Raw genomic sequence first — 13836 nt, forward strand, 5'->3', positions numbered from 1 at the left:
AAGCTCCCCAGGACAAGCTAATAGCGGCCCCGATTCCCCAGCCAGGCCACATCCAAGGCCAGTACATGGAGGTAAGTTTAGTCTAACTAGCAAGAGAAACTGAGGGCTGCTGTCACAACAATGTACTTGAAAATCAATTAAACTCTACTGGAAGGAAAGGAGCACTGTCAGACACTAGACCGTGTTTCAAAGTCAAGGGGCTGGAAGAACACCGTTATAACCTGCCCCCTCCATCATCTCTGGGGTCCTAGAAAAAGCACTGGGTTTGGGGGTCACAATTTCTTGGTCCTGTACAAGTTACGTGGCCTTCAGCAAATCATTTAACTCTGTGAACCTCAAGTGTCCCCTCTATTTACACAAAAGGAACCTCAAGTGTCCCCTCCATCCTTAACTCCAAGGATACTGTGAGGATGGACTCAAATAACGCATATGAAATTCACTTACAACTTCCAAAGGGCCGTGGCAATATCACGTATTATTTTGAAAGCACGTGGGAACCTTCTGAAAACACATAAAGCGGAAAAAAAATAGATCTTCATCTTTCATACAACCCAGTCCCAGAAGAGATGTGCCTGACCGACTGCTTCCCATATCGACCCACCGCTGTATTCAACAAACATGCGTTACCCTTCCCCAGGTGTGCTCTGCTAGATGTTGGAGATAGAACAATAAATGAGACACCCTTCCCGCCCTCAGGGAGCGTAAATCTAGAGTATTCCAACACATCTATTCCCACCTCCATTTTGTGTGTGTGTGTGTGTGTGTGTGTGTGTGTGTGTGTGTGTGTGTGTGTGTGTGTGTGTGTACGCGCACGTATTTGTCTTTTTAGGGCCACACCATGGCATGTGGAAGTTCCCAGGCTAGGGGTCGAATCTGAGCTGCAGCTGCCGGCATACACCACAGTTACAGCAACTCGGGATCCGAGCTGCATCTGCAACCTACACCACGGCTCACAGCAATGCCAGATCCCTAACCCACTGAGCGAGGCCAGGGATCGAACCTGAATCCTCATGGATACTGGTTGGATTCACTTCCTCAGCACTGCAACAGGGACTGCTCCATTTTATATTCTTGATATGCAAACCTCATCCTAGCAAGACCCCTACACCTCCTTCCTGGACATGCCATTCCACCCTGTGAGCTGACTCTGAGTTTAAGTCTACACCACTGTCGTGACACCATGAAATGCAGCTGACCCCTCACCCATCACACTGGCCCTTCCAAAGTCTCTCATGGAGAAACGTGAGGTCCTGGTGGACCCAACCTGTCTTAGCAGAGGCATAGACACTTATGAAATAAACATATTAAACACCAAGCCAGTGAACTAGAGGTTTAGCTCTACCTTGTAGACCAGTTAACCATGTCTACCATAAGAACTTGTAGCAGGTTAATTATCGATAGACACTAACCGCAAAAAGACCTTTTTTTTTCTTTTTTCTTTTTAGAGCCACACCTGCTGCATATGGAAGTTCCCGGGCAAGGGGTCAATTCAGAGCTGCAGCTGCCAGGCTATGCCACAGCCACGCCTGCAACCTATACCACAGCCTGAGGCAACACCGGATCCTTAACCCACTGCGTGAAGCCAGAGATCACGCTCACATCCTCATGGGTACTAGTCAGGTTCTTAACCCACTGAGCCACAGTGGGAACGTCTGGGTTTGAATCTTTGTCACTTGTGAGCCTTTAAGCTAATTACTTAGCCTAAAGTATTCACGCTAAGGTTCAATTTTCACATTTATAAAACTCAGATAATAATACCTAGCCCACAGTGTTGTTCAAAGAGTGAAATGTGATAACGTTGGTAAAAAATTTCACAATGCTTGGCACTCGGAAGCACTCTATCAAGGGTAGTCATTATTGTTTATCATTATAATAGCCATTACTATTGACATGCTTACAAAACATAGCCCATTTCATCCTATGCCCCTTGATTTCTCTACTGCCTGAATGGATAGACAAAGAAAACAAGGCCTCCAATGACTCCAGAGCAAATGATTTCTAACTGTGGACCCCAATTCATCTTGCCTTTTTGGAAAAACTAGCTCTCAACCCTGAAGGTTAAGATCCATTTATCCTCGGTTTAACACACATCCGGTGAACAAAAATCAAAGAATAAATCACAACCTAACACAGTATTTCGCAAACCCACTGGGTTTCATGTCTCCCACTCTATTCACACCTAATGGTGCAGTTCTCGATTCACAGCAGCCCCTCTTTCTTTCCAACTAGATTTTTCTTCTTCCCACGCCCTCATTTGCGGTTCTTTCACCTCCATCTTCACAGTGACCACCTGCCTCATGCAGATCCAGAATACCCAGCCTTAACAGAAGAGATTTCTGCAGCTGGATCAGCATTAAAGACAAGCTGTGTAGTAAAGACCCAGTCTTAGCCAGAGAGAGGTCTGGCCTTGGCCATGGGCCTCTGGGAGGTAATTCTCTAAGCCCTTGGAATGTAACCCCTGACAGAGCTGTTGGTCTAGGAACTATGGTTGCACAGGATAATATGATAAGGTGACTTAGGTTGGGGCTTTGGGTCATGTAATAGCAGCTCAGCCCAGGAGGGACTGGAGACTGAGACCAACCATGTGGTCTCTCAACCGTGCCCACATGATGGAGACTGAATAAAAACCCTAGACACCAAGACTGGGTGGGGGGTTCCCTGGTTGGCAACACTCCATGCATGTTGTTACACATTGATGCCAAGAAAGCAGTGATACCCATGTCTCCAGGAGAGAGGGAAAACTGGAAGCTCTGCATCTGGAACTTTCCTGAACTCTGCGTTTTGTGCTTCTCCTTGGTTGATTTTAATGTGTATCCTTTAACTGCAATAAACCATTACCATGAATATAACAGCTTTTAGAACATTCTGTGAGACTTTCTAGTGAATTATGGACACAAAAAGCAATCTTAGGGGTGCCTAAATTTGCAATTGGTGTCAGAAATGAGAACAGGCTTTTTTTCTTTCTTTCTTTCTTTTTTTTTTTTTTTGGTCATTTTAGGGCTGCATCCGAGGCATGTGGAAGTTCCCAGGCTAGGGGTCAAATTGGAACTACAGCTGCTGGCCTACACCACAGCCACAGCAACGCCAGATTGGAGCTATGTCTGCGACCTACACCACAGCCCATGGCAACACCGGATCCTTAACCTGCTGAGCGAGGCCAGATATTGAACCTGCATCTTCATGGATACTAGTTGGGTTCATTACCACTGAGCTATGATGGGAACTCCCAGAAGGAAGAACAGTCTTGTGAGCTGTTCCTCTAACACTGCAGAGGCCACTGGGAAAATCCTGGCAGATGGGCAGCCAGGTTCCCTGCACCAAGGACATCTCTAGGCAACTGAAAAACCACATCCTCGGATCATTCCGTTATCAGAAGGTGAGCCTCAAAGCCTAAAATTGTTGCTCTGCAGCCACTTGCAAGTCCTCGTGGGGTCTTGATGATCCACACGCTCTGTGTTGGTGTGTACAGCCCTCTCTCCGTCCTCTGACTTCCACGCACAGTGCACGTGAGGTCCTGCCTCAGGGGCTTTGGGACTTCTAAGTCTCACATAAGCAATCACAGAGGTGGTAGTTTGGAGGCTGATTAGAAGGGGTATCCCCTGGAAGGCCGCACCTGGGAAACTGCCACCTGTGTCCATGGGTCTCAACCACTTGGGAAATGTCACAGTCACCACTCCAGTGAGCCTCGGCCTCAGCTCAAGGGAAGAAATTATACAGACAGAGGAAGGAGACAGGGAGGCAGAGGAGTCCTTAGGGAAGCCAGAGGCCAGTAAAAGCACCGTCCATGACAACCTCTGAATCCTCAAGGATCACACCCATCAGAATGTCTTCCCCCGGCTCGCTGCCCTCTCTCCACCCCAAGAAACAAAGCCCTTTTCAAGGTTGCTGCTATCTGCAGTGGTCTGGTGTCCAGATAACAGGGAAGCAAGAAGATACATTCTCATGTCAAGACTCATGGGGAAAATGCAGGAAAGAAAAAGGTCAGCATTTGGATACCAATGGAAATGGAACACCTCAACAAAGTCAAGAAGGAAAGAAAATGTATTTTGGTGACAATGGGACTGGAAGGAGCTGAGGCTGGCTGAATGCTATATAGGATCGCCACTCGTCACAATATCTTTCTTTGTTAACCTTGTAATCCCAGCCATCTGCCCCGAGAATGGGGAGTAAAATGAGGGAACAAACTGGACCCCAGATGTTTAAAATGAAGAGGTTTCAGGGCTGTATCAGTCACTTAAGCCTAATATTTGGATTTCCTTTAAATTGCATTGTCGTCCACGGCTGTTCAGGCTGAGTTGCTTAGACAGTAAATTCTGGTTCTAGCTGCCATTTCCCATTATGCTAATATATGTGAGAAGCTGTCTCCCTGGATACCGTAGCAAATTGCCAGCTGAATCATAGAAATGCTGTCAACTTTTTTTTTTCAAGTTTTCCATTTTTGCTTTGCCATTGTGTGTAGCCAAGAGAAACCAAGAGTTGGGGGAGGGGGGATTGGAATATACATTATATACATGTTCAAGCTTCCATTAGATTGGTTTTGCCTCTTTGAGGAAAAAACTATAGCTCCCTGCCTTGTTTCGAAAGCAACCCCCATGCAGGCCTCCATTTTATTTGAAGTCATTTCATTGCCCAAATATCGATGTTGGTTTCAGGGAATCAGCCTTGAGAGCCAGCAGAGGGAGACAGAGAGCATCGCACCTGGTTTTCTATAGTTTCCACTCAGAGGCAGAGCCTGAACAAGCAGACATCTGCTGAGCCCAAAGAGAGGAACATGCAACTCAAATGGCTTTACCAGGTGGGGCCAGTCTTTAAAAGAGGGCCCTGGGTCTCTGGCTCGATGCAAACAGCCCTGGCTTGCAAACAGGTTCTCATTTTGGCATTGCTGTCTTCTCTCCTAGGATGACCTCCCCGCCTCCCGCCCCCTCCTGCAAACAGTTCCTTTGTCTGTAAATTAGGAGAGGGAACTGGAGGGCCTCTAAGGTCCTTTTCGCCCTAATAGTCTCAGCCTAAGGCTTTTTTCTGGCCTGAACTGTCTTTTGGACCGTGGATAAGGATACCTTATTTGCTTGGAATTGGGGGCTGGACCTGCTAGCCTGGCAAGATTCTTGGCATGTGCATTGCAAAAGGGTAATTTCTCCTATTGCCAGATGGGAGGAAAGGCTGATGATGCATGCAAGGGTGAAAGAGGGAAGGAACAGAGAGGGAATGGTGGCTTCCAGGAGCAGCGGGAGGGGAAATAGGGAAGTATTAGCACAAGATTTCAGGTATACAGTGACTCCATCCTAGAGATAAGTGTACAGCCTAGTTCCTATAGTTAACGATAACGTACTGCGTACCTACAAACTCACCAAGAGGGACGATCTTATGTCAAGTGTTCTTATCACAAGATAACAGAAGATGATAGTAACAATAATAAAACAGTAAGAGTTCCTATCACAAGATAACATAATAATTATTCATAGGGAATTCCCATTGTGGCGCAGCAGAAATGAATCCAACTCACATCCATGAGGACACAGGTTCAATCCCGGGCCTCGCTCCGTGGGTTGGGGGTCTGGCATTGCTGGGCTGTGGTGTAGCCAGGCAGCTGCAGCTCCAATGCAGCTCCTAGCCTGGGAACTTCCATATGCTGCAGGTGCGGCCCTAAAAAGCAAAATAATAAATAATATTAATAATAAATAAGAAGGAAACCATTAGAGGTGATGGAGTATATTATATATGGCATATATTGTGGTCATAGTTTCACAGGTATATACTTACCTCAAACCCATCAAGTCAATTATATTAAAAATAGAAAGCTTTTTACATGTTCATCCTAACTCAATAAAGTGGGGAAAGGGGGATGTTTTAAGAAAGAAAAATGCAACAGAGTTCCCTGGTGGTGCCGCAGGTTAAGGATCTGGCATTGTCACTACCCCAGCTTGCGTTGCTGTTGTGGCAGGGGTTAGATCCCTGACGCAGGAACTTTAGCACGCCGTGGGCATGGGCAAAAAAAAAGAAACTGAAACCAATGAAGTTGCCCAATTATTTACGGCAATAGGGAGGAAGGAGGAGGAGGCCTGGGGCTGAACAGAGGAAACTACATCTGCCCCTCCCCCTCCCAAAGGAAACATTCAAATTGAATTTTAAAAACTCTTTGCCCAAAACAAAACACTTATGTGGAAATCAGGCCCCACTCTACTAGTTTTTGACTCCAAGGAATATGTTCACTAAATTTGGGTTTCTTTTTAAGAGTGTACTTGGATTGAGAATTCTTTTGTTTTGGTTTGGTTTTGCTTTTAGGCCACACCTGTGGGCCAGGGACTGAACCCGCGGCATAGCAGTAACCAGCGCTCCAGTGATGACAATGCCAGATCCTTAACCTGCTGAGCCACCAGGGAATTCTGAGAATTCTTAATTCTTTTCAATGACTAAGGCTGAACTTGGATTACCACTTACATGATGACAAATGATCTTCTTTTAATTTTAATAACTCTTAAAGCTTTCTTTCCATAAAGCCTATATTATCCTTCATGAACATTTTTTAAGCACAATCTCTAGAGCATTTCTGTAATTTTTCAATGAAAATACTCCTAAGAATGAACTCATACTTCTAGGGGTGACCCAAAGTGGCCAGAGTTAAGTGTCATATTTCTCTGCTGTCTCATGGTTTTATCTTTAAAAAGAAGTATTTTTTGTGAATTTTGTAGTCTATTTGATATGACATGTGTTTATTAACTTGAAAATAATGCTTTTTAAATTACTTGTCACCTACTTAACTCTTCGCTCCAAATCTTCAAGTGAAAGGGACTCTCCTGGATGAGGCAATGCTTTCACTCCACCACATCACAGGTAAATGCTTCGTAACTGGTGAGACTGGTGGGTGATCAAGGCTGTTCTTTTAGGTGGGCAGAAGTATGTTTGCTCATGAAACCAAAGGTCTGGAAGTTGCTTTTTCAGGTCACTGCTCTTCAGCTTTTTTCCGGTGCCCAACTCTTCAATAATCCCAGAGTCTTGTCAAAATTAACAACAAGCAAAGTACCCCATTTCCTCAAGGCTGACTCCAACCTTGCCTTAGGCAGCTTCTCACAACCACCTTCACCCTCCTCTCCCATAAAGAAGAAGAATCGGCTAAAGTACCCCAGCCCCACCTCTGGGGCCCTGATCCCATGGGCAGAAATATTTAAGAGCAGGGAAAAATGAGAAAAACACAGGTGGCAGCTGACATTATGCTCCTGTAATCATGTGCAAAATAAGCCTTTGTATATGAAACCCTATCTGCCCACTGACCCCACAGTTACTTCTCTTCTTTGATGCCTGCTTTTCTAAAGACAGTGGACATGAGCACATGAACTTGAAGGTTCTCTGACCTCTACCAGGGAGCCAGTGATTTGAAACACTCAGGGGATATAAAGAACTTTCCATATTGTGAAGTGAAAGTGTTTCACATGGGGAAAGACTGCCCCTTGATTCATATATTTTCTAAGTCTGGACTTTGATTTTTCAACTGCTGTTAAAATTTGAGTCACCTTTACTTAGATTCTGGAATCTAAGAACTGTGTGTCCTGAAGATCATCTCTCAGTCATCCCTTTTGAATTCTGCTCACAGTAAACAAGCTTCTAAATCCAAGGGAGAAGGGAGGCAATGAAAGAAGCCAGGGGAGTAAAGCCTCCTCTCTTGAGAAATTCGAGTTACCACAAGGGGGCGAGTCACCGCATGGACATCACCTCTTAGGGCTTACCTCCAAAAGCCCTTTCCCCACCCCCACCACCTCGCCACTCTGCTGGAGATGCTCCAGCTCCCATGCTCGGATGCCGATCACACAAGAAAGGTCATTGCTAGCAGCGCTATTCACAATAGCCAAAACATGGACACAACCCAAAGGTCCATGGACAGATGAATGGATTAAGAAGATGTGGTACATATACGCAATGGAATACTACTCAGCCAAAAAAAAGAATGAAATAATGCCATTTGCAGCAACATGCATGAAACTGGAGATTCCCATACTCAGTGAAGTCAGTCAGAAGGAGGAAGAGAAATACCGTACAATGTCACTTATATGTGGAATCTAAAATATGGCACAAATGAACCTATCTATAGAAAAGAAACAAACTCACGGACATGGAGAACCAGACTTGCGGTTGCCAAAGGGGAGGGAGTGAGGTGGACTGAGAGTTCGGGGTTAGCAGATGCAAACTATGACATTTAGAATGCACAAGCAATAAGGTCATGCTTTATGGCACAGGGAGCTACATCCAACCACTTGTGATAGAACACGATGGAAGATAATACGAAAAAAAGAATGTACATATGTGTGTGAATGGGTCATTTTCCAGAACAGCAGAAACTGACAGAACACTGTAAATCAATGATAGTTTAATTAAAAAATTTTTTAATTAAAATAAAAAGATCATTGCACGCTTAAGAAACAAAGCACCTCTGCCCATTTTTTTCAACTGACTTGTCCGTTTTTTTGTATTGAGTTGTAGTTATTTATATATTTTAGATGTTAACCCCTTATTAATATATCATTTGCGAATATCTTCTCCCATTTTATTGATGGTTTCCTTTGCCGTGCATAAGCATGTTAGCTTGATGTGGTCCCACTTGTTTATTTTTGCTTTTGTTTTCCTCTTCTGAGACATATCTAGAAAGAGTTTTAAGACCAGTTAAAGAGCATACTAGTATGTATGTATATATATGCATATATGTGTGTGAGTGTACACTTATATATATGAGAGAGATACATAGATACCTATATACACATGATCGAGTATTATTCAACCGTAAAGAAGATGAATTCTTGCCATTTGCAACAACATGGATGGACTTTTTTATGCTAACTGAAATAAGTCAGATGGAGAAAGACCAGTAACATAGGATTTCACTCATATGTGGAATATTAAAAAATGAATAGGAGGTCCCGTTGTGGCGCAGCGGAAACGAATCTGACGAGGAACCATGAGGGTGCAGGTTTGATCCCTGGCCTTGCTCAGTGGGTTAAGGATCTGGCGTTGCCGTGAGCTGCAGTGTAGGTCGAAGTCGAGGCTCAGATCCTGCATTGCTGGTGCTGTGGCACAGGCAGGTAGCTGTAGCTCCGAATTTGACCCCTAGCCTGGAAAGCTCCACATGCCACGGGTATGGCCCTAAAAAAAAAAAAAAGACAAAAAAAAAAGACCAAAAAATGGACAAACCAAACCAAAACAAGCATGTAGATATAGAGAACAGAGCAATGGTTATCAGAGAAGAAGAGGCAGAGAAGAGGGAAAATGGGTAAAGGGGACCAATTGTATGGTGACAGATGGAAAATAAATTTTTGGTGGTAAGCATGGTATAGGGTAGACAGAGGTAGAAATGTAATGTACCTGTGAAACCTGTATACACAGGTTACATTTATATATAAATAGATGATAAATCGGTGTTATCTCAATAAAAACAAACAAAACCAAAAAATACAACAAAATAACGACCCTTCCTTCCCACCAGGAATGTTCTTTTCTACTTTGTTAGCAGAGTCCAGGTGAGCCCCACTTGCGAAAGGCAAAAAGCCACACTCACAAATAAGTGAAAAGTTGGAAGGGAGGAAAGAACAAGGGGACAGGGTGAGGGAAGTTCCTTTACCAGAAAGCTTAAATCTTTGTCCTGGAATACAAACGCAGGTTTTATAGGAGGAGGCCCTCTGCTCTGTTTGTGGTGGGATTATAAGGTCCCTGGTGTTAGGAGCATTGTAGAACATTAAAAATGCAGGGGGAAATGTGCATCTAAAACGAAAAGAGTATAGAAAAATAGGAGCTCAACGAATACATGTGTAACTTAATACAGTTTCCGAAGCACAGCGATTGTGTAAACCAAGATACACCTGCCACAGGGGATTAGAAAGAGCAGAAGCCTAGGGCTGCTGAGGCTGCTGACTTAAGATCCAACAGACCAGGGAGGAGGGGAGCACCTGGAACCCTCAGGACCCAGCAGGGCATGGAGAACACACTCAAAAGGACTTGACGGAAGAGAATTCTAGGAAGGGACCTAGCACAGTTCTATGCTGAATTTAAGGGACAGCGAAGCACCCAGGGATTGGCCACAAGAGAGAAGCTATCGCTGTTCCCAAGGCCTGAGGGAAGGATAAGGGGAGGGAACTGTGAGGCTGGGCAGACCCAGAGCAGGGGAAAAGGGCTCCCTGGCAGGACCAGTGCCTTAAAGGAGTTCAGCACAGCCTCGCTGGAGGACACAGAAGGCAGGGCGCAGTGCTGATGGAGATTGCTGCTCCTCTGGCCTCCTGGTCCTCCCATTGACCAAACTCAGGCGGAAAGCTGAGAGTAAAGGGGCCCAGGTAATGCAGCCCATCAAGGTCAGCCTCCCAGGGCGTGGAGAATGAAGCTGGGCAAATGGAGCAAAACCAGCCAAGAGCCCTAGACTGAGGGTTCCAGCTGCGCCGCTCCTGGTGTTGTGACTTTGGACGCCCTTCAACTTAGTCAGAATTCCAGGAAAGAGACTGAACTAGACAGTCTCTATGGCCTCTTTTAGTTTTTACATCCTGTGACGCTAATGCAGGAATTCCACAGCTGAAGCAGCTCAGCGTATCCGGGAGATGTGTAGCATTAGCAGTCACACATCAGCTCCCATGGTTATCCCAAAGCTTTAAGCAGGTGCCTTTCAATCTGTGCAACAGACTCCTCCCTCCAAAATCCAGATCAAGATCAAGTCCACGGGAACAGAACTCCTGGCCCAAGGAATTCTCATCTCTTGCTTCTCAACTTTACCACCAGAGTGACTCTCACCTCTGACTGGTTTCCCTTTGGATTATTAAAGAGTTCAGTTTCTCACGGGCCGCCCTTCTTCCTTTTGAGAACAGCAAACCTGGGCAATATTAGAAGATGAAACCCCCTGGGTTCCAGAGCCTCTGCAGCTGGACACGAGAGAGAGAGGGCTCAGACCCCCAGCTGGGGAGGAGACCGGAGTCCAGCCCCCATCACTGCAGACCAGCCTCTCCTGCTATAAGAATCCCCACTGCCCTGCATCTCCCCCATCTCAGCCTGGTCCCTGCCCCCACCAGCCTAGCGGGGAGAGGACCCTATAGGCCAGGAGGCTCACAATTGAGTCCTCTTTCCAGCCTCATCAGCTACCTATCAAGTCAGTTCTATAGCTTGAAAAAAAAAAAAAAAGGAAAGAAACCTTTAAGAAGAACACTAAAAAATAGGAGAATTCTAGTTGTTTGTTTTTTTTTAAGACATACACAAATCTTGGAGAAATTCCTTTCTTCTATGAAAGAAATAAAAGAATTCAATGATAAAAGAAGCATCAAGTTGACTGAAGAGAGAGGTGACTTTCCTTGCCCCTAGGAACCTAAACCAGCTCCTCCTGCAAGTTCCAGAGCCCAGGGGGAGGCAGCCTGCGACAAAAATGTCATCTTAAGGCCAGGTCTACTAATAAGTTAAAGAAACAAGAGCCTGTTAACCTTGGACAGAGGACTCTGGGTTAGGACTCACTGTAACAAACAGTTAATTACAGTCCAGGGTCGATAAATTAAATTATACCTAGGGTAATAAATGCTCTAATTTTGTTTTATAAGTTTGCTCTGGAGTTATTACTGTCATTATTTTACTTTAATAGTCATGGCTTAATGTGTTAATAATTTTCACCTAGGCAGTAAGCTTGCAGGCTAAGTAGTTACCCGGGACCTCCACATCATGCACCTAGTAGGTCCTGTCAATAAATGTTAATTGAAATGTCTCCAGCTGCAGAACTTCAGCAGCTACAGGAGAGCCCTGCTCTTTCCTCACCCTCTCAGGCTCCCTTAATCCTAATCCCGCCCAGAAGCATCTTCGGTCATCTCTCTGGCCCATTCCCACCTGCACATGTTAGTATACTTCCCTGGGCATCTGTCCACATGCACTGGCCAGGCCCCTCTGTCTGTCTTTTTTTTTTTTGGCTGCACCTGCAGCATACAAAAATTTCCCAGCCACACGCCACAACAGTGACAACGCCAGATCCTTAACCTGCTGTGCCACAACGGAACTCCTCTGTCATTTTTAAATGCACCACTGTGATTCCTGCAGGATGTTTCTGTTTGTTCGTTTTTGCCTCTGGCATAGAATTTTCTGGCAAAGACATGGCTTCCTTCTTGGGGATTGAGGGACTGAGGGGTTCCCATACAAGTTAGACCGGGGACCTCTTCAGAGCCTCTTATGCATCACTGTATCCTCAGGGCCAAGCACATTGGGCATGGCCAGCGGAAGATGTCTGAGGGAGACTGTGAAAGCTGAACTGTGTGGTTAGGTAAAGCGAGCCTCGCTGATCCTTTAGGGAAAGACCAAGTCAAATGCAAGATGAAGGTCTAGGAAGGGGAGGGGGTCTTCCTTTCCCACAGCCTGGAGTTTGGAGAAATGCCCCTCCCTGCATTGCAAGGTGGGAAGGGAGCAAAGACAATAAATGGCAGTAAGTGCTTTCAGAAAGCAAGCTTGCAGTGAGAGTAGGTCCATTTGGTCCTGTAGGATGTGAAAAAGGCTTGTCAGGAACCCTGCAGCGCACTGGTCAGGGCTCTACTTGGGGAAGGTGTTTAAAGGTAGTGAGAAAGAGAAACCAATCAAGTGCCTCTTGGGGAGGAGGGGGAGGAGCAGCGTGTGGCCCAGGGCTGGGCAGATGCCTCTGGCTGCACGAAGGTGGACTGTCATCACGTCAGGAGACTTCAGAAGGGTTCAGGGAAGGTAGGCACAAGGCACCTGCTCTGCCCCCAAGAGGACGAGCAGACACTCCATCCTCTGCTCTTTCCTCTGAGCTCCAAGAACTGAACAGTTGTCCCTACTCCACCATGCTGTCTTTCCTTCTGGTTCTGTCCCGATTACATGAGACAGGGTACAGTGCAGCATGAAAGAGCGCTGACTCTGGAGCCAAACTGCTCAGTTCAATTCTCCTCTGCCTCTCACTGGCTGTGTGACCTTGAACATGTTATGTAATCTCTCTGTACTTCAATGTTCTCATCTATAAAATGGAATGATAATAGGAGTGTTTACTCATCAGGTCAGCATGAAGATTCAATAAATTGAAGCACGAGTGCTATACATGTGATCTGAAGCTCTTCTAATCTGCTTCACAGACAGGATTCGGGTTGGAGAGGAAAAGCAGGCAGGCCGGAAACCTGTCCCAGAAGGAGGCAGGTGCCTGGCCCAGCAGAACCAGCAACAGCAAATAAAAAGACAGGCTGCCCAGTTACATTCGAACCCCAAATAAACAATAAATAAAATTTTAGTATGTCTATCTCAAACATCGTATGGGACATACTTATACTAAAAACATATTGGCAGTTGATCTGAAATTTGGATGTACCTGAGCGCCCTGTACCTAACCTGGCAGCCTTGGCCTGGGCAGCAGGCTGTGACAAGGATCAGCAACGCTGGTCCATCAGGCCGTGTTCCTAGTTCACGCTGATGACATGTTAGCTTCCACCAGAAGGCTGAGTGGTGACGGCCAGGGCCCTCCGTGGGAGGCCTGGGAGTGGTCCTGAGGGGTTCTCAGAACACAGACGCCCCTTCCAGATGCCGAGATTTCTCCTCCAATTATACCGCTGTCCAGCGGCCTTATTCAAATCAGAATTCCTCCTTTGCTGGAGCATTTCTGGACTCGACATTCACAATTCCTAACACACAATTCTCCCTCCTGGGAGCATTCCTAGCACTGCACACCACACACACCAGGCTGCTGGCGAGGCGGCCCCAAAAGAATGCAGCCTCTGCAGTCAGCAGGAGCTGGGTTCAAATTCACGGTGCACCACTCGCTGACCACGTGACTCCATGAGACTCAGTTTTCACAAACATAAAACTGAGTTAATAACAGCCACCTTGCAGAGTGTTTGAGAGAAG

General features: G+C 45.8%; 1 protein-coding gene across 12 annotated transcripts in view; it reads right to left on the reverse strand.

The window, feature by feature from the left end:
* TMEM178B (transmembrane protein 178B) overlaps positions 1-13836 on the reverse strand; it is a 507816-nt gene that overhangs the window by 288621 nt on the left and 205359 nt on the right. Inside the window, exon 3 of one of the 12 annotated variants that reach the window (XM_085005272.1) lies at positions 8343-8630. The exons of the other annotated variants lie outside the window; for them this stretch is intronic. Within the exon in view, the coding sequence (XP_084861398.1) occupies positions 8512-8630 (119 nt within the window). The 3' untranslated portion in view covers positions 8343-8511. Of the gene's footprint in view, positions 1-8342; positions 8631-13836 lie in introns of those variants that run through there. 12 annotated transcript variants of the gene reach the window in all.

This window comes from Sus scrofa, chromosome 18, assembly GCF_054392235.1.
Source record: "Sus scrofa isolate SSC_HxYL_T2T_F1_AM1 chromosome 18, Sscrofa_HxYL_maternal_Yorkshire_Landrace_v2.0, whole genome shotgun sequence".
Lineage (NCBI taxonomy): Eukaryota > Metazoa > Chordata > Mammalia > Artiodactyla > Suidae > Sus > Sus scrofa.